The sequence below is a fragment of the Dermochelys coriacea genome, chromosome 21 (genome assembly GCF_009764565.3).
Source record: "Dermochelys coriacea isolate rDerCor1 chromosome 21, rDerCor1.pri.v4, whole genome shotgun sequence".
In the NCBI taxonomy this organism is placed as follows: domain Eukaryota; kingdom Metazoa; phylum Chordata; order Testudines; family Dermochelyidae; genus Dermochelys; species Dermochelys coriacea.
In genome coordinates, this window is record NC_050088.1 from 5,921,129 (window position 1) to 5,942,817 (window position 21,689).

At 43.2% G+C, this 21,689-nt stretch overlaps 1 protein-coding gene across 1 annotated transcript in view; it reads right to left on the reverse strand.

Moving 5' to 3' along the window:
• Positions 1-21,689, reverse strand: part of SRGAP2 (SLIT-ROBO Rho GTPase activating protein 2) — a 144,077-nt gene that overhangs the window by 94,371 nt on the left and 28,017 nt on the right. Inside the window, 1 exon segment of the mRNA XM_043500671.1 lies at positions 16,711-16,873. Coding sequence (XP_043356606.1) covers positions 16,711-16,873 — 163 coding nt within the window.

Consider the following 21,689-nt stretch of genomic DNA (forward strand, 5'->3'; position numbering starts at 1 on the left):
AAAATAACCATCCTATGAAGTCCATACTGCAATGGGTTTATGTGCAAGGTGCTCAGGTACAACAGTGATGGGTGGACATAAACACTAAGACAGATGATTCTACTCCACTGCCTGAAATCACAGCAGTCAGTGGCAGAGCTAAGACTAGAACCTGAGTCTGCAGTCTCTAAAACCTGGTCCTTAATTACGAGACCATCTTTCTCACTGAAGTGAAAAATAGACGAGGGTAGTATTAAAAAAAAACTGCAGAAACCAAGCACTTAAGTTCAGCAAAATACTTAAAAATGGAGAGTGAAAACTAACCTAAAAACAGCTTGGTGATATCTTTTCAGTCATCATTAAGGCTAAGATTTTGTCATGGCTATTTTTAAGACAAGCCATGGGCAATCAACAAAAATTCACAGAAGCCGTGACCTGTGTGTGACTTTTGCTGCAGCAGCTCCATGATTTCCCCTGCCACCGTGATGGCTGGGAGCTGTGGGGTTCCCACTTTGCCCATGGCAGCTAGAAGCTGCAGGGTGACCGTATTTCCCCAGAGAGAAAATGGGACATCCCCGGCTGCTTGCCCAAGGCGTTCTCCTCCCCCTTCCCCCATGCATGGTCACCCATCACTGGAATCCTGAGAAGGGCCCCCTCAGGAGTCTGTTACCTGTCACTGGAACCTTGCAGCCGCCCCCCCCCCCCCCCGCATTGCTGAAACCCTGCCAGGGCCCCACTTGCTGCCAACTCCAGAGTCCCCGGGACTGAAGCAGAGAATGTCATGGAAGTCTCTGGAAGTCATGGCATCCATGACCTCCGTGACATAAACATAGCCTTAGTTATCATTAGAGCTCCAGAAGTCCAATAGCAATGTTCTTGGACTTTCAAGACCTTGTCTAGACAAAGTTGTGGAAGTGTGATGTTAACTAACACTATTTTAAAAGTCTAATGCAGACAAGGCACGCCGGGTAAAAATTGTGCAGAAGTGCCTAGGTGACTTAGGCACTTGTCAACGCTTTACTCACTGCCTGTAACACATTATACTTGTCAAGTTAGAGCCTAGGCTGGGGGGGAAAGGGGGGAGTAACCTGAGCCTAAGAAGGAGCCAGAATTTACCAGTCTACATTGCCAAAGAGCCACAGTAATACATCAGCAGCCCCCCCATCAGCTTCCAGCGCCTCCCACCCACCAGCAGCCCTGCCGATCAGCACCTCCCTATCAGCTGTTTCGTGGCATGCAGGAGGCTGTGGGGGGACGGGGGGCGCGAGGGCACTGCAGGTCTAGGAGAAGGGGTGAAGTAGGGGCAGGGTCTGTGGTAGAGCCAGGGATTGAGCAGTGAGCAGCCCCCAGCACGTTGGAAAGTTCGTGCCTGTAGCTCCAGCCCCAGAGTTGGTGCCTATACAAGGAGCCGCTTATTAACTTCTGAAGAGCCACATGTGGCTCCAAAGCCACAGGTTGGCCACCCCAGCCTAGGCCATTTTGTCACTTGTCATTTAGGGGGTCTCTCTCTGACAGGTCTAATGCTTCAGAAATGCTGCATGTATTCGATCTATAGACTGCCTGTGCATGTTTTATATAACTCCATTCGTCACCATTTTTATGTATGGTTTGTTTACTTATTATCACATGGCCCCGTATAACAAGATCTTCTAAGGTTTTTTCCTGCTGTTCCTGTTGTTGCATTAGTAACCTCTCTGGCTTAAAGCCTAAAGAAAATCACGGACATCAAGCTGCTTCATAAGCTATATGCCCCACATGATGGGGATAACCAAACTAATGGTATATAACTTCACAGTGGTCCAATATAATTGCATCATTCGTGCAATAGTTCATTCTTTACCTACATAGGGTCCTTTACCTACGCAGGGGTCTCCACCCCTGCTGCACTAGTGATTGATGCATTCTTCATTTGATTGTTATGGTAGCAAGGAGGAATTTATCCTACTTGGTGAAAACATCAGGCTGTGAAAAAGCCATTCGCAACCATAATAGGTTGCAGCAATGCCATATCATAACATTGCCACTTACACTCTTTGGATCATAAATTTGGTTTCCAAATAGGTCCTATTTGCTCCTTTTTTGCTGTCTTCAGCAGTGGGCTATCAAGTCCCAGGCTTCGGGTTGCCAACCCCCAATAAATCAAACAATTTCATGGCTGAGATCACTTGCTCTTTGCTGAGATCACAAGCCTCACCAGCAGCCTGTGAAGTCCTTTGAAATATTGGAAGTAATGTCCCGTAATCCTGTTTATGCAATCTCCTTGCAGCATTGGAGGACCAGTGCTAGTAATAATAATACGGCTCAGATTTTCCTAGATGCGATAGCTGACCGATTCCTTCATCAAGTAGTTGCTGAACCGACTAGAGGGGATGCCATTTTAGATTTAATTTTGGTGAGTAGCGAGGACCTCATAGAAGAAATGGTTGTAGGGGACAATCTTGGCTCAAGTGATCATGAGTTAATTCACTTCAAACTAAATGGAAGGATTAACAAAAATAAATCTGCAACTAGGGTTTTTGATTTCAAAAGGGCTGACTTTCAAAAATTAAGGAAATTAGTTAGGGAAGTGGATTGGACTGAAGAATTTATGGATCTAAAGGTAGAGGAGGCCTGGGATTACTTTAAATCAAAGTTGCAGAAGCTATAAGAAGCCTGTATCCCAAGAAAGAGGAAAAAATTCATCGGAAGGAGTTGTAGACCAAGCTGGATGAGCAAGCATCTTAGAAAGGCGATTAAGAAGAAGCAGAAAGCATACAGGGAGTGGAAGATGGGAGGGATCAGCAAGGTAAGCTACCTTATTGAGGTCACAACATATAGGGATAAAGTGGGACAGGCTCAAAATCGAGTAGAGTTGGACCTTGCAAAGGGAATTAAAACCAATAGTAAAAGGTTCTATAGCCATATAAATAAGAAGAAAACTAAGAAAGAAGAAGTGGGGCCGCTAAACACTGAGGATGGAGTGGAGGTTAAAGATAATCTAGGCATGGCCCAATATCTAAACAAATACTTTGCCTCAGTCTTTAATAAGGCTAAAGAGGATCTGAGGGATAATGGTAGCATGACAAATGGGAATGAGGATATGGAGGTAGATATTACCATATCTGAGGTAGAAGCGAAACTGAAACAGCTTAATGGGACTAAACCGTGGGGCCCAGATAATCTTCATCCAAGAATATTAAAGGAATTGGCACCTGAAATTGCAAGCCCATTAGCAAGCATTTTTAATGAATCTGTAAACTCAGGAGTAGTACCGAATGATTGGAGAATTGCTAATATAGTTCCTATTTTTAAGAAAGGAAAAAAAAGTGATCCGGGTAACTACAGGCCAGTTAGTTTGACATCTGTAGTATGCAAGGTCCTGGAAAAAATTTTGAAGGAGAAATTAGTTAAGGACATTGAAGTCAATGGTAAATGGGACAAAATATAACATGGTTTTACAAAAGGTAGATCGTGTCAAACCAACCTAATCTCCTTTTTTGAAAAAGTAACAGATTTTTTAGATAAAGGAAATGCAGTGCATCTAATTTACCTAGATTTCAGTAAGGCATTTGATACTGTGCCATATGGGGAATTATTAGTTAAATTGGAGAAGATGGGGATCAATATGAACATCAAAAGGGTAAGGATAAGGAATTGGTTAAAAGGGAGACTGCAACAGGTCCTACTGAAAGGAGAACTGTCAGGTTGGAGGGAGGTTACCAGTGGAGTTCCTCAGGGATCGGTTTTGGGACCAATCTTATTTAATCTTTTTATTACTGACCTTGGCACAAAAAGTGGGCATGTGCTAATAAAGTTTGCAGATGATACAAAGCTGGGAGGTATTGCCAATTCGGAGAAGGATCGGAACATTATACAGGAGGATCTGGATGACCTTGTAAACTGGAGTAATAGTAATAGGATGAAATTTAATAGTGAGAAGTGTAAGGTTATGCATTTATGGATTAATAACAAGAATTTTAGTTAAGTTGGGGACGCATCAATTAGAAGTAACGGAAGAGGAGAAGGACCTTGGAGTATTGGTTGATCGTAGGATGACTATGAGCCGCCAATGTGATGTGGCTGTGAAAAAAGCTAATGCGGTTTTGGGATACATCGGGAGAGGCATTTCCAGTAGGGATAAGGAGGTTTTAATACCATTATACAAGGCACTGGTGAGACCTCACCTAGAATACGGTGTGCAGTTCTGGTCTCCCATGTTTAAAAAGGATGAATTCAAAGTGGAGCAGGTACAGAGAAGGGCTATAGGATGATCCGAGGAATGGAAAACTTGTCTTATGAAAGGAGACTTAAGGAGCTTGGCTTGTTTAGCCTAACTAAAAAGGTTGAGGGGAGATATGATTGCTCTCTAAATATATCAGAGGGATAAATACAGGAGAGGGAGAGGAATTATTTCAGTTCAGCACCAATGTGGACACAAGAACAAATGGGTATAAACTGGCCACCAGGAAGTTTAGACGTGAAATCAGACAAAGGTTTTTAACCCTCAGAGGAGTGAAGTTTTGGAATAGCCTTCCAAGGGAAGCAGTGGGGGGCAAAAGATCTATCTGGTTTTAAGATTCTACTTGATAAGTTTATGGAGGAGATGGTATGATGGGATAATGGGATTTTGATAAGTAATTGATCTTTAAATATTCAGGGTAAATAGGACTAATCCCCTGAGATGGGATATTAGATGGATGGGATCTGAGCTACCCAGGAAAGAATTTTCTGTAGTGTGTGGCTGGTGAATCTTGCCCATATGCCCAGGGTTTAGCTGATGGCCATATTTGGGGTCGGGAAGGAATTTTCCTCCTGGGCAGATTGGAGAGGCCCTGGAGGTTTTTCACCTTCCTCTGGAGCATGGGGCATAGGTCACTTGAGGGAGGCTTCTCTGCTCCTTGAAGTCTTTAAACCATGATTTAAGGACTTCTATGAAAAACCTCACCTATGTCTGAGCTATTGGAGTGGGTAGGTGAGATTCTGTGGCCTGCGCTGTGCAGGAGGTCGGACTAGATGATCAGAATGGTCCCTTCTGACCTTCGTATCTATGAATCTATATGATAGCTTTGGCCTACCTACTCTCCTTGATGTCCTTTCTCCCCAAATTGCAATGAGAAATCTCTCTTGACGTGGCTGACTAGAGGCATCACAGCTGGATGATTGACCTGGAGGCTAAGAGATGCTGTCAGCCAGTCTCTAGCGGACCTGAATCCAAGCTGATGTACAAAAGGCTAGATAATGAGAGGCATATTGCTATAAGAAGAGACAACACAGGCTTCATGTATGAATACAGGGAAAGAGAAAGAAAATGTCACATAGTAATAGACTCATTTTGCACACATTGAAAAGGGCTGACTGCAGCACATTCACTGCCCATGCCACACACAGGAATGGCATTTGCAGCCTGAAACAGAGCTAACAAATATTTTAACTATAGTCTTGAGCTCTACAGTGCTTCACTTGGGACAATGGACTCTGACCATGTTGTTATATTTTACTTAGTATGGAGCACAAACAGCATGTCAGTAATCACTCTGTTTAGAAAAGACATTTTAATTTCTCTTGCCCAGGAGTGGAGATGTACTGCTAACTTTGATAATGCCAACACGTACAAATAATTTCCATCAGTGCCTCTCCTTCAATGCAGTTTCTTCTAAGAAAATTAAGTGGGGTAGGAAACTTGCCCCCCGGAGGGGGGAGAGGGGGAGGGGAAGAGGGGGATGTGACCAGGGAAGGAGATATTTAACTCCACTAATGAGATAAATAAATGACTGTTCAGAACTGATGTCATTTCAGAACAGAACTTTGTTCTTGGAAATATGGAGAGAGGGTTAAACAATTCAATAATCACATACTGCTCCATCAGAAATTATTCTCATGGGTATGAACTATTACAATTAGGACAGTAAGATTTTTTCCTCTACAGTTTTTATCCTCTCTCATTTGACAAACATGGATATTACCACACTACTAGTGTATTTATGGTAACAGAAAGCATCATGATTTATTTTCCTGCCTGTTCCATTCAGCAGTATCATTAGTAACAGAAGTAACATGAAAGAATGTAAGGCAGAAGGTGATTCCGTGGCAAAATGTCAAAGTGTAGTAGTGAACATGTAATTGATATATTCCCCCCCTCCACACACACACACACACACACACACACCCACCCACCCCCCCTTAGGGACAGTTTCACTATCTGTATCTATAAATAAAAAGAGTTGGGATTGAAGGGTGTGGAGACCTAGCTTCAGAAGGATTTGATGGTTTGCATATTAGTCTTAAATTAAATAATAAATCAAGCAAAGTATTTGCAAGTGCTAAATTTTAAAAATATTTATCATTTGTTTCCCAGTGGCTCCCATAAGATCTTAGGGACAAAAATTTTAATGTATGTCAGGTCTTGGGCAAGTGCCCCTTTAAGAAAATGAATGATATAGTATTGCTTCACAGATTACCAGAATTCTGACCAATTCTCATTGTGGATTGGTCATTTCACATCAAATACAGTGCACCACATGAACAAAGCCCCTTTCGTGATCAAATCACTCAAGCACTACAGGGAAAGTGAGTCTAAAACTCACTTATCAGGCTGTGTTTTTCCACACACACTAGTGTTCCATACACTTCTTCCTCTGGCCTCCTGAATATGGGCATGGAACTGGACTGCATGTCATGAGACAAGAAGCAAAGGAGTAGTTGTGGTACCTTAGAGACTAACAAATTTATTTGAGCATTTATTTGAGTATTTGTTAGTCTCTAAGGTGCCACAAGTACTCCTTTTCTTTTTGTGAATACAGACTAACACGGCTGCTACTCTGAAACCTGTCATTAGACAAGGAATCCCATATTCCCAAAACAAGATTTGCAGGAAGCCATGACATCTAACAGTCTATAATGGGGGACAGATTGCCTAGTGGTATCTTGGTATAAGTCCAATTGAAAGACTTAAACCACACAAGGATGGTGATAGTTAAATCCTGTGTGCATCTAAAATTGGTTTCCTGCATAATGGTGTGGGATGCAGCTGAAGGACCTATTGATAGGGCCATTGTCTGCTATGATGAAGCTTTTCCAAGAAGAATGGAAGTCAACTTAAAAGCAAAATCACAGCAGAAGCGTGGTCTCTTAAAAGCAATGCTGGATAAAGGAACACAACAACAGGAGAGTACATAACACAAGTTCTGAAAATGTTCTTCTAGAGAACAGTCCAGAAATCCTGCAGGCAGAATTATTGCTAGGTGGTGTCAGACTAGAATAATGATCCAAGAGATTACAGTTGAAATTATTTGTACTGCAGTACATAGGTCATTGTACCCTGTCATTGTTCAGGATCTCATTGTGGTCAGTGCTATACAAACAGAACAAGATGGTGGTACCCACCCCGAAGATCTTATGATCTACATGTAAGACCAGAGACCACAGGTGGATGCAGGTGGGGAAGCATAAGAAAACAGTGAGAATATTGGTCAGAACGATAGACAGTGGTCTCAGTACACCAGCAGCCCAATTGTTAAGTTTTTTCTAAGCATCATGGCAAATGTGTTGAGGAAATAATTGGAGGAGGAGAATGACAGTCTTGCAGATGTTCACGGGGAGCTACTTGCAAGTGTGAGGGAAAGCACAGGGAAAACGCGTAAGGACTTGTTTGAAAATTTAAAACAAGAGGCCATGAAGGATGGTATCATCGGCGGAAGTCAACATCTCGATCACATGAGAGATGATAGTTACACTGGGGATAGACTGTGACGGACCTTGGAAATGATGACAGGTTGCTCAAGTGTGATGCAGTGGAAAGGGCAGGACTGATATTGTTGAATTTTATGCTTTCACTATAAAATACTAGTGTATTATTTTAAAAGGGTAATTTGGCCTCTACATGAGAATCAGGAAATAATGTCATGGAAAGAGGCAGAGATTGTATACTGCAAGCCTCCAGTGAAGGAAGTGGGTGCTGAAGAAGGCAGCAGACTAGATTAACTTTGTTTCCTCACTGAGATACATTCCCAACACTTATTTAACATTTGCTTCCATCTCTGCTGATAACTTACCCGATCATCCACTTGAGTGTGAAGCAAATTATGGCACCAAGAAACAGCTACACAAACACTCAATAACTTGACGTTTTTGTTACAGAAAGCCAGCCAGCTGGAAGTACTCGAGAAAAATATGTCCAGAGACTGGATAAAAACTAAGACTTCTGTATTCTATAAAAAAGGGGTTTTCCTTAAACACAAGAGATGAGTTTGCTTCGAGGGAAGACACATCAAACAAGCAGCAGAGAACCAGGGATTAAAGAGACCAAACGGAAAAGGCTTCTTCTCAAAAGAGCACGTATAAATAATATCAAGGGACCCTACTAAAGAGAATCATCAATGGGGGGGAGAGACTCTCATAACCATACCAGAAATATAAAGCTTGCACCATGCAGAGAAATCAAAGTTCCATGTAAAAACCAAGGGTCAGATAGGGGATAAAGAGAATGGGGCGGGGGAAGAGAACCAACTCAAATGGAAAAGAGCCTAACTTTTTTTTTTTTTTTTTTTTTTTTTTTAAAGGCCATCTCAACAAGGATAAGTATGGAGTAATCAAAAGAGTGTCTCCTACAAAGATAGAGGGAATCAAAAAAAGAGTCTGCACAAGAATGGAACCTAACATCAAAGCCATATATTCTCCCAAGGCAGGCAGTGAAGATCAGAATGGAAATGCAGGCTTGCACAGACTCGCGTATCTGAGCCCTATGGTATCTAAACACAGGGCTACATCATTAATTATGGGAAGAATAGAAACAATTTAACTCGCTCCCTAGAGGCACCAATTTGTTGCTATTATGGCCAGATAGGATCTAGAATTTCCACTTGGTTTGGTTTAGTCAAAGAATGGTCAGCTATTCTCTTATAGATCCTGTTATTTTTCTTATAAAAAAGTGCACATACAGCTTTGAGACGGAAGCTACCACCCTTACTCATGCAAGTAGCTCCAAGGAAGTTGGCAAGGGGGTGGGGGGTCAGATTCCTACTAAAGTCAATGGGACTAAGTCACATGAATAATGGCTGCAGGGTCAGGCACCTTTCTATTATTTATAACAATTTTTCCTCAACACAAAATAGTCTCTGGCTGCATTTTTCAGCTTGTGGTCTTTTTCTCTCTCTCTCTCTCTCTCTCTCTCTTTTAAAATATGGAGCTATACCTATCTCATAGAACTGGAAGGGTCATCGACCCCAGGCCCCTGCCTTCACATCAGGACCAAGCACCGTCCCTTATTTTTGCCCCAGATCCCTAAATGGCCCCCTCAAGGATTGAACTCACAACCTTGGGTTTAGCAGGCCAGTGCGCAAACCACTGAGCTATAGTGTTGACTACAGTGTTTGAGTTGCAGAGCACACTAACATGCTGCACTTCAAGTGCCTTGTGTAGACTCTGCTAGTGCAAACCATAAGGTAACCTGGTGCACCTTACCATAGGCTTTTTTAAAATGGGACCAAGTTAACAAACTACGTACCTTTTAAGCATCAGAGGGGTAGCCATGTTTGCCGTTTTTACAGATCCAGGCTAAGAGTCCTGTGACACCTTATAGACTAACAGATGTATTGGAGCATAAGCTTTCGTGGGTGAATACCCACTTCGTCGGATGCATGTATTCACCCACAAAAGCTCATGCTCCAATACGTCTCTTAGTCTGTGAGGTACCACAGGACTCTTTGCCGCTACGTACCCTTTAGTTTACGCTAGCAGGGCCTACACGGGGCAGTTACAGCGCAACACTTCCGTGCATGCCGCAACTCACACCCAGCGGTGCACACAGCAGGACCATGCAGAGAATCCCTAAGGTAAAAGGGCACTGAAGCAATGCAATGTTCAGTAAATCTCTCCAAAATACACAGCAGAGGACCAAAATGCACCATGCAGACATAGAATGGTATGGTTAAACCACTCAATGCATTACACATTTAAAAAGACAGACCCTCAGCTTTTCTAAGTTGGCGTCGCTGCATTGAAGTCAATATTACACCAGCTGTGGATCTGGCCCTTATTGATTTCCTTACTGCAGGAAATTAAGAGCCCCTGAAAAATCTGAATTTGCTGAGCTACTTTTTTCATGTATGCAGTGCAGCTGTAGCTGTGTTGCTCCCAGGATATTAGAGATACAAAGTGGGTGAGGAAATATCTTATTAGACCAACTTTTTTAGGTGAGAGAGAAGCTTTCAAGCTACACAGAGCGCTCTCACACACAAGTTGTCCAATTTTGTTTTCCTGTCAATTAAAAAAACAAAAATAAGAGATACTGAAGGTTTTCCCTTCCCTCTCCATTTCATCAACCTGTCAGTTCAACAGTGGAATCTTCAATGAGCCTTTTCCACCAGGCTCTCTGAAGTCTTTCTTGCTACTCTCCACCCAAGCTGGGACTTTCGCAAACTCCCTACACCTGGCTATTTGACCTGTCTTTCCCTTATTCTTTCTGCTATTCACTTTCCAAGGTCTCATGGCTTGTGGAGGAGAAGCCCAAGTATCACTCAGCAGTCTCCATCATCGGACTGGCTAGGCTGCAAGTGTGGAGGCTGAGTATGGAAACCTGGAGCACTTTCAAGCTTGCTGCCCAAAAGAGGCTGCACTGGAGCGACCTGAGCAAAAAGTATCAGGCCAGCTCTTCCTCTAGAAGTGCTCAGATTTTACAACCTTTTTTCAAAACAAGAGAAATTTTGATTCCTTTGGTTTTTAAGTCCTTTGCTTTCCTTGTTTTTTGCTGGTTGCATCCAAGTGTCAAAGACCACCATTGCACACAGATGCGACACCCTGGTACTCAGTGTTTAAACAAACAGGACTGGCAGTGAGAAACCCGAGCAATACATTGCGTGTCTGACACCACTTGAATGTTGGCTTTGGCAGTAAATCTGACTCCCCTTATCAGCAGAGATACCTTTGAAGTGGCTGGCAACTTTCCATCTAGTTCTCCAACAAATAAGGCCCTTCACATCGTATCAGAGCCTTGAAAAGGGATCTCTTCATTTTAAGATATGAAGAGAAAAGCTTAATTACCTAGAGCCAGACCATGCAGTCCTCCTGCGGCACAGCAAAGCCCAACACTGCAGGCTAAAAACAGCAGCGTCTGAAAAACTACATGCAACTCAAATATAAATCACTTCTGGAATTTCAGAAATTAACTGATATTAAAGAAAAACATGCCCGCGTTTAGTATCAGAGGGGTAGCCGTGTTAGTCTGTATCCACAAAAACAATGAGGAGTCCGATAGTACCTTAAAGACTAACAAATTTATTTGGGCATAAGTTGTCGTGGATAAAAAACCCCACTTCTTCAGATGAAAGGAGTGAAAATTACAGATGCAGGCATAAATATACCGATACGTGAAGAGAAGGGAGTTACTTTACAAGTGGAGAACCAGTGTTAACAAGGGCAATTCAGTCAGGGTGGATGTGGTCCATTCTCAATAATTGATGAGAAGGTGTCAATACCAAGAGAGGGAAAATTGCTTTTGTAGTGAGTCAACCACTCCCAGTCCCTGTTCAAGCCCCAATTAATGGTGTTAAATTTGCAAATGAATTGTAGCTCTGCAGTTTCTCTTTGAAGCCTGTTTTTGAATTTTTTTTGTTGAAGGATGGCTACTTTTAAATCTGTTATTGAATGTCCAGGGAGATTGAAGTGTTCTCCTACTGGCTTTTGTATGTTACCAGTCCTGATGTCTGATTTGTGTCTATTTATTCTTTCACATAGAGACTGTCCGGTTTGGCCAATGTACATGGCAGAGGGGCAGTGCTGGCACATATCACATCAGTAGATGTGCAGGTGAACGAGCCCCTGATGGTGTCGCTCAAGTAGACATGGGGACAGAAGTCAACAGGGTTGTGGGTTTTTTTTTTTGTTTTTTTTTTTTTTTAAAAAACAGGGTTTGACAGCTAGCAATGCTACATCCTTCTTATGACACCTTCCTTTTGTAACAGAGGCGTTTTTGAGTTCAACACAGTAGGATTTGTCTCAGCTTGTAGATTTTCTGCCGAAGGGCTATAACACCTACTTTTAGCCGCTGGAGACAAAATCCACATTTCCAAAAATGTCACAGCTACTCAATTCCATAGCAAGACTGGACTCTTCTATATGGGATCCACTGCTACTCCAGGGTTCACAGACAACAGCCATGATAGTATGACTTTTTTCCTTCTATTTGTTGGGCCCGCTGTTGCGACTGTTTCTCTCTACCATGGACCTTATCACAGCCATTCAAGCCTCTGTAGCCTCAAGACTAGATGACTACAGCAGGCTCTACTTGCTCTATGCCTATTTATTTCTGGTACAACCCAAAGTGCTGGTTCTAAGTTATAAAGCCCTGAATCAGAGACTGTCACCCAAATTCTTATCTAAACACTAACTAATGTCATGGCTCCAAATTCTATTACCTCTATCTTAAGCAGATTAGGACAACCCATAACACATCCCTCTCTACATTCCACTGCAGGAGTTACAACCTACTGGGTCATTCCTGGGCATAAATCTCCCCACAGCTAGCCATAGGCCAAACATTTGCTACCATTAAATGAATTCTTTCTTTCAAAAGAAAGAAAAATGGGTATTTTCCACATGATTTTCCTGGAGGAAACATGTAAAAATTCATGTTTTCACATGCTCAAGCTTCAGGAGAGACTACACCACAATGTGTCTACAAACAACAGCAAGATGTGAGCGCACAAAATGAAGTTTATAAATTTGTTATAGCTCTCTCTCTCACTCTCACACACACAAAGTTCATAGGTAGGAAGGACTAACTCCATCTGCAGCATTTCTAAATCATTTCTTACTTCAAGAGAAGAATCATAGCTTCTCCTATATAGGAAAGCACCTTTGTCCAGCTGAAAAGGTTTCATAGACATAAGCAAGGATGCAGGCGCTGGCAACCTTGCATAGCCATAGTTCTGAAGACATCTCTTTCTCCTGGATGGAGAAAGCAAACAGCCCTTGTAAAACAGAACATGCTTTAAATGAACGTCAGGGTCCTTCCACAGTTTTTTTTTTTTTTAATATGCAGGACAAAGTACATGGATTGGATGGCATTTGAAGTGATGAGGATGACTTAAATTTTTCTTTGACCTTCAGTTATGATCAAGTGGTAAACATGCCTCTGCTTCCACCACAGACTCACTGTGTTACTGTGTGACTTGAGCCACAAATGAAAGGGCAGCCACGTCCCAAATGAGGTGAGAGACTGGCAGTATTGTCCCAATGGATACATTTTCCAGTACAAACCGTAAAATAAAAATCCTTGCAATAAACCAAGCTAATAGTGTCTAATTAAAAAGCTCCCTTCAAAAAGGCAGATTTCACTGGGGGTAGGAGAGGGGGAGCCCTCATTGGCTTATCTCGCCTGCACCTCCTCAACAAAGAAGGTCTGTTTGAAGACTGCTAAAATGAGGCAGATTTTCTTGCCATCGCATTCTGCTGTGGTTACCACCACTTCCACTACATCAAGAATGTGAAGAAATTTCTAATTTAAATGGAAGAGGAAAAAAGTCTTCCCTGAGTTTCTCATCAGTATGGATACAAGCCTGGTGCAGGGTGTTACTGTTTCCAAATTCTGTATAACAGTAGCTGGCTCCCAAAGAGAATCTGCCCCGCAACACACCTTGTACTGAGCCACTTCCTGCCAATTGCCTTCTTATCAGCCCCTCCTTCAACTAACTGGCCATCATCACTGCTGAGAAGGATCGGGGAATATAGTGGATCCCAAATTGAATGAGAGTCAATGTGAGACAGCTGCAAAAAAGGCTAATATTCCTGAGTATATTAACAGGAGTATCGAATGTAAGAGATGGGACATAGTTGTACTGTTCTACCTAGCGTGGAGTGGTGTGTGCTCAGTTCCGGGTACCACACTTCAGGAAGGATGTGGACAAACTGGAGGGAGCTGAGAGGCGAGCAACAAAAAATGATACAGAGTTTAGAAACCCTGGCTCATGAGAAATGGTTAACAACTGGGCACCGTTAGCCTTGAGAAAATATATTGGGGGGGAAGGGGGAGGAAGAAATACAACCTGATAACAGTTTTCAAATGTTAAGAGCTATTAAAGTGAGGATGATGATCAATTATTCACCATATCCACTGAAGGTAGGGCAACTAGTAATGGGCTTAATCTGTTGTAAGGAAGATTTAGGTTAGATACGAGGGGAGAATACCTCTAACTATTAGAATACTTAAATTCTGGCATAAGCTTCCAAGGAAGGCTGTGGAATCCCTGTCACTGGAGATTTTTAAGAATAGGTAGACAAACCAGTCAGCGATGCTCTTGGTTTACATGATCCTGCTGTGGCACAAGGAGCTGAACTACATGACAGCTCAAGGTCCCTTCCTTCCAGTCCTACTCTTCTGTGATTCCCTTTCGATGGATGGGGGACACTGGCTAATAACGACCTGCCATTCAGTTAATGCGCAATTCTGGAAGATAGGCACATCACTGAAGAGGCCAGTAATCACAGCAGAGGATCGAACACCTTTATATGCATCAATATACGGAACGTGCAACTACGCAGGGATCCAGACAGCATCCCACCTAAAAATGTTTTAGAGCCATAAATGCACTCAGTACCTTTCTGTGGCTCCAAAGGCCTAGAAACTAGAGAGAGTATGGTCTGGAGGAATGGACCACGTGGCTGAGAGTAAAAAAAGTCATCTGCCTCTGACAGTGACTTGCTGCGTGACTCTGCCTAAGACACTTCACCCATATATCCGTTTCCCCACCTGTCAAAAGGGTTTATTATTACTTGCCTGCCTACTCAACAGGTTTGTTCTAAAGATTAATTTGTTGTTTGTGCAGCTCTTGGAACACGTACTGCATTATATACACATGGTAAGTACTATTAGTTATACAGAATGTAGTATCTTAAAACCCATGAGAGTGCAGCTCAACTCCATGAGTCTGCATTTAACTGTTGAACAGAGAAGAGATTCTACAACCCACTTAACAAATCTGCTTCTATTTCCAGCCTTTATCAGCAGTTGTGCTAGTTTCACACTTGACAGATTGATTGTGGCTCAGGAAGCTGAACGGCTCCAATGAAGAGTGCAATATCCAGTGGTTCCGAGTTCAATCAAATCTTTTCCATTTAACCTTTGCCATTTTGCTCAGGAGTGACGTTCCCTGGTTGGGGCTGGAATGCAAGTTTCCTTTCTAGCAACAGAGCATAAACACAAGAGATTCCATCAAATACCTGTTCTGGCATTAAGCCAAACTGCGAAGCCGGGGATCTAGTTACTAAATCCAAAGTATTTGGGTTTCTGACATGGAGAGGCTCCCATCTTCACAAGACTGAGAAGCTTCCACTCAGTCTGAGAAACAAGCCAAGTTTTTTAGTTTTTTGTTTTAATATACACACACAAAAAAATCAAATCCCACTGATCTAACTAAAACAGAACAGGATAAGAACATGTTTGTATAGGGGAGGAAAGGGCTGAAACTGAGAATGTCAGTTTCTAGATAAACGAGAGAGTTTATCAGCTTCCCTGGGACTTCCTCAGCCTTGCATTTTCTCAGCCACTCTGTTCCCGCAGAACTCCTGCTAAAACCTGAAGAGGAGTGATTACTTATCCTATGGAAGGATTAGTGGAACTGGCATTCAATAATCCCAAGTAAGTATCTAATCAACTGTAATTTAATTACCAAAAAGTTTTTAAAAGGTCAAAAAAAAAGGTCTTGCTGTGACATTACTTGAAAATCAATGATTCCACCTCCACTTAGGAGGCACCTGATCAACACAGAAATCTTAAAAAAAGTCCAAGGAAACATAAGCCTGAAGTATATCATTCATATTCTTAAATTTTCTCCATCGGATTACATTCTCCTATATATTGCTGCAATAGCATTAATGCTCAGTAAACAGACAGACTCAAAAGGAGCACAACACTTGCTGCCATTTCCATTCTATCACGCATCAGCGGCCACCCTACCTTAAAAGTTTCCATAATACAGCAACTAACACTGCTTCCAAACATGAGAATGCAAGATTACCCTGCCCCTTCAAGTGAATTTTTTGGGATAACATTTTACGTACAATAGGAAAATGCTGTGCATTTTATAGTAGTCTAAACCTTGCTACACTGCACGGAGTCTCTTCATTGGTTAAAAGCACATATGGATGCTCAGAGTGACAGAATACATTCTCAAGACATTTCAAGCGGCTGTCAAGACCACAGTGAAAAGCTGATGAAGGCCCCAATTACTGTCAAGGTTTCACCTAAATAGATTTACATTTTAAAGTCACATACACACAATTTGTGTCACTGATTTTAGCATAAGACTAATTAGGACCACAAAGCAAAAGACCGATATGAAAAAGTCAGCCAGGAAATATTGTCAAAACTGTCCTCATCTGTATCCCTACACATAGGTTACTGCACAGGATGAGTGCCTGTGTGATTATTCTTTAGCTAACCACAATAAACTTTGCAGCCCTTTCTTCCCACTTTGTTAGAATGGAAAGAACTCTTAAGAATCAAGACACACCCACGAGACAGAAAACGCTTTAAACCTGCACTGGTTTTAGGAAGTTAACCACCCAGATAGTGCAACCACCAAGAAATCTCAAGAGAGACCAGTGCATTACTGTTTAAATTGCGTACAATGAAAATATATGTGAGCGCTGCAGACAGGATAGCAAACCAACTAGTCAGCGAGTCACAGCAGAAGAGACACCTAAAGTTTGGTTTTCTACAGGGTCAAAGGAAACGTGGGTGCTGCAGAATGCTGTTACCTTCTTGAAGAGTCGCCCAGAGTCTTCGCTGACTTGGACAAACCGAGGGATGATATTGTTCAGGTAGATGTCACTCAGGGTCGTGTGGTCCCTGCTCTCTCGCTTCACCTGGTTTAAGAGGAGATTCCAGCAGTTGACTGGAGACAGGACATTCTGATCCTTCCTGCAGGGAACGCAAAATGGAAACAATGGAGGGGGAAACAGGACTTTAGGTCAAGCAGGCTGAAATCATTCAGTTGAACACACATTCTGTAGATTCCACACCAGAAGTGTAGCTGCTGTAACATACCATATGTAGCTCCCAGGAATCGTGTCTTCTAAAAGGTGTGTGTGAATTTTGATACTCGTGACAGGGAGAGAGAGCGCTACAGACTAAGGGACTGTGCAAGCTTTATCCATAGATATGTTTCTGGTCTACAGTGTAAGCAGATTTCAAATACCCAGTGCTTTAGGCACCATCCACATTGGCATCAGAGTAATGCTACCTACTGCACAAAGTTTACACAAAAGTTGCTAGTAGCCAGCAGCCAGATTTGAGCAGCTCATCCTCTGACAAATGTGGATAGAAAGAGAGTTTTCTTAGACAGATTTAACAGGTGTGTTCCTCTTCAGCAGCACTTGCCCAGGTCTAACATGCTTCTCACCCAAAGAGAGAGTAAGTCCTCTGCCCATGATGGTCAGGTGACCTGTACAAGAACCCTAGCAGCAACAATAATGTTTCAAGTGTTCAGTAAACTAGCATACGTCTGTCCCTAACATGAACATAAGGGAAAAAAAAGCCATAGAATATGACGACGCTTTTGCACTAGTAAACTTTCGTTTTAATAAAAAAATATGTTCTGGACCGATTCTGTATTGAGGAAGTCTAAAGCCTCTCATAGTACTGTAACAAAGCCAAGCAGGTTGCACAGAACAGTAAATGATTATTGCTTACCTTACCCTAACTCAACAAAGAATTCAGCACCTCCCAGGTCACTGCCCTCACCTGGACAAATAAGTGTTCTTTATTAACAGAAACAGAGAGCAGAACATGTTGTTATGCCTGGTTTACAGTGATTCAGACATACAGCACATGCTGCTTCTTTGATCGCCTCCCTCCCATCCGTCACACAAGTGTTTGCTCTGTCCTACAGCCCACTCCAATTTCTTTAACTACAAACTAGAGAGCAAATCCTATATTCCTCAATTTCAGCATAAGGAAATGCATTTCAAGTGTCCCCCCCCCCCACTTTTTGTAGCTGAATCTTCAAAGTTACACTCCTCCCCCCCTTTCTCCCTAAAATGTCTAAACTTAAGGATCTACTCTAAGTCAATACACTGAAATACCCAAGACCCCCTAAAACCCTCAAACATATTTTCTTAACCCATCTCTCCTCACGAGAATTTGGATGGGGTAAATCAGCTTTATTTTAAACACTATGTTGTATGACTTTTTATTTTGGTAAATGAAATGGTTTGTAGTATAAATCCAATATTTATACACATTTTAAAAGATATTATCTTAATGTGCAACCAAGCCCCGGTCTACACTACAAGTTTAAGTCGAATTTAGCAGCATTAGAACAATTTAAGCCTACACACATAATGAAGCCATTTTGGTCGACTTAATGGGCTTTTAAAATCGATTTCTGTACTCCTCCCCGACGAGGGGATTAGCGCTGAAATAGACATCGCTGGGTCGAATTTGGGTTAGTGTGGACGCAATTCAACAGTATTGGCCTCTGGGAGCTATCCCACAGTGCTCCATTGTGACCGCTCTCGACAGCGCTCTCAACTCGGACGCACTGGCCAGGTATACAGGAAAAGCTCCACAAGCTTTGGAATTTCACTTCCTGTTTGGCCAGCATGGCAAGCTGATCAGCACAGGTGACCGTGCAGATCTCATCAGCAGAGATGACCACAGAGTCCCAGAATCGCAGAAGAGCTCCAGCATGGACCGAACAGGAAGTACTGGATCTGATTGCTGTATGGGGAGACAAATCCTTGCTATCAGAACTCCATTCCAAAAAGATGAAATGCCAAAATATTTGAAAAAAAAAAAAAAAAAAATCTCCAAGGGCATGAAGGACAGAGGCTATCACAGGGACTCACAGCAATGCCGTGTGAAACTTAAGGAGCTCAGGCAAGTCCATCAAAAAACCGAAGAGGCAAATGACCAATCGGGGTCAGAGCCCCAGACATGCAGCTTCTATGCTGAGCTGCATGCATTTCTAGGGGGTGCCCCTACAACTACCCACACCTGTACTTGGACTCCTGCAAGGAAGTCTCACGCAACAGGGATGAGGATTTTGGGGATGAGGAAGATGAGGAGAAGGGGGAGGTTGAAGATAGCTCACACCAAGCAAGCAGAGAAACCATTCTCCCCGACCGTCAGGAACTGTTTATCATCCCGGAGACTGTACCCTCCCAACCCGGGCTCCCAGACCTTGAAGGCACCTCTGCTGACTGTACCTTTGTAAATATAGGTTTCAGAGTAGCAGCCTTGTTAGTCTGTATTCGCAAAAAAGAAAAGGATGCATCCGATGAAGTGAGCTGTAGCTTACGAAAGCTTATGCTCAAATAAATTTGTTAGTCTGTAAGGTGCCACAAGTACTACTTTCTTTTTTGTAAATATAATACTATTTAAAAGCAAGCGTGTTTAATTATTAATTTGCCCTGAAGACTTGGGATGCATTCGTGGCCAGTATAGCTACTGGAAAAGTCTGTTAATGTGTCTGGGGATGGAGCGGAAATCCTCCAGGGACATCTCAATGAAGCTGTCCTGGAGGTACTCCCAAAGCCTTTGCAAAAGGTTTCCGGGGAGGGCAGCCTTACTGCGTCCTCCATGGTAGGACACTACCTCAGCAGGCCAGTAGCACGTGGTCTGGAATCATTGCATAAGAAAGCATGGCAGTGTGTGGTCTGGGTGTTTGCTGGCATTCAAACAACATCCGTTCTTTATCTCTGTGTTATCCTCAGGAGAGTGATATAATTCATGGTCACCTGGTTGAAATAGGGGAATTTTATTTAGGGGACATTCAGAGGTGGCCATTCCTGCTGGGCTATTTGCCTGTGGCTGAAAAGAAATCATTCCCACTGTTAGCCATGCAGTGGGGGGAGGGGTGAAGCAATCATCCCAGAGAATTTGGGGAGGGGGGTTAGTTGGGTTTGTGCTGCACATTAACCCGAAAACATCAGCCCCTCCTTTTAAATGGCCAATGTGTTTTTTTCAATTTTAATCTTCCTTTTTTCCCCCTCCCACAGCTGCAAACGTTTCAACGCTGTGACTAGCATCTCCGTTCCAGAGGCTAGCGCAGATAAGACGAAAAAACCACTCACAATGAAATGTTCTCTGAGCTCATGCAGTCCACCCAAACTGAAAGAGCCCAGGCAGAATGCATGGAGGCAGACAATGGCAGAGTCCAGAAAAGCAAAAAATGAACACAAGGACAGGAGAGACGCACAGTAGGACAGGTGGCGGGAGCAACAGGAGGGGTGGTGGAATCAAGAGGAAAAGTGGTGGGATCAAGAGAGGAGAGGAGGCAGGATACAATGCTGAGGCTATTGGAGGATCAAACTGATATGTTCTGGCGTATAGTTGAGGTGCAGGAGAGGCACAGACCACCACTGCAGCCCCTGTGTAACCAACTGCCCTCCTCCCCAAGTTCCATAGCCTCCTCACCCAGATACCCAAGAATGCGGGGGGCGGCTCCAGGCACCCAACCACTCCACCCCAGACGACTGCCCAAGCAACAGAAGGCTGGCATTCAATAAGTTTTGAAGTGCAGTGTGGCCTTGTCCTTCCCTCCTACCACACCCTACCCAGTGCTTCCCTCCTCCCCCACTCCTCCCGGGCTACTTTGGCAGTTATCTCCCTATTTGTATGATGAATGAATAAAGAATGCATCAATTTGAAACAATGACTATTGCCTCTGCAAGCGGTGATTGAAGGGGGGAGGGGAGGGCGGTTGGCTTACAGGAAAGTAGAATGAACTAAGGGGGCGGGTTTTCATCAGGGAGACACAAATAGAACTGTCACACCGTAGCGTGGTCAGCCATGAAACTGGTTTTCAAAGCTTCTCCGATATGCAGCGCGCCCTGCTATGCTCTTCTAACCGCCCTGGTGTCTGGCTGCGCGTAATCAGCGACTAGGTGATTTGCCTCAACTTTCCACCCCGCCATAAACTTCTCCCCCTTACTCTCACAGAGATTGTGGAACACACAGCAAGCAGTAACAACAATGGGAATATTGGTATCGCTGAGGTCTAACCAAATCAGTAAACTGCGCCAGCGCGCTATTAAACGTCCAAATGCACATTCTACCACCATTCTGCACTTGCTCAGCCTACAGTTGAACAGCTCCTGACTACTCTCCAGGCTGCCTGTGTATGGCTTCATGAGCCATGGCATTAAGGGGTAGGCTAGGTCCCCAAGGATAACTATAGGCATTTCAACATCCCCAACGGTTATTTTCTGGTCTGGAAAGTAAGTCCCTTACTGCAGCTGTTCATACAGACCAGAGATCCTGAAGATGCGAGCGTCGTGTATCCTTCCCAGCCATCCCACGTTGATGTTGGTGAAACGTCCCTTGTGATCCAGCAATGCTTGCAGCACCATTGAAAAAGTACCCCTTGTGGTTCATATACTGGCTGACCTGGTGGTCCAGTCCCAGGATAGGGATATACGTTCCCTCTATCGCCCCACCACAATTAGGGAATCCCATTGCCAGTAAGCCATCCACTATGACCTGCACATTTCCCAGAGTCACTACCCTTGATATCAGCAGCTCAGTGATTGCGTTGGCTACTTGGATCACAGCAGCCCCTACACTACATTTGCCCACTCCAAATTGATTCCCAACTGACCGATATCTGCCTGGCATTGCAAGCTTCCAGAGGGCTATCACCACTCGCTTGTGAACTGTGAGGGCTGCTCTCATCTTGGTATTTTATCACAGAATCATAGACTATCAGGGTTGGAAGGGACCTCATGAGATCTAG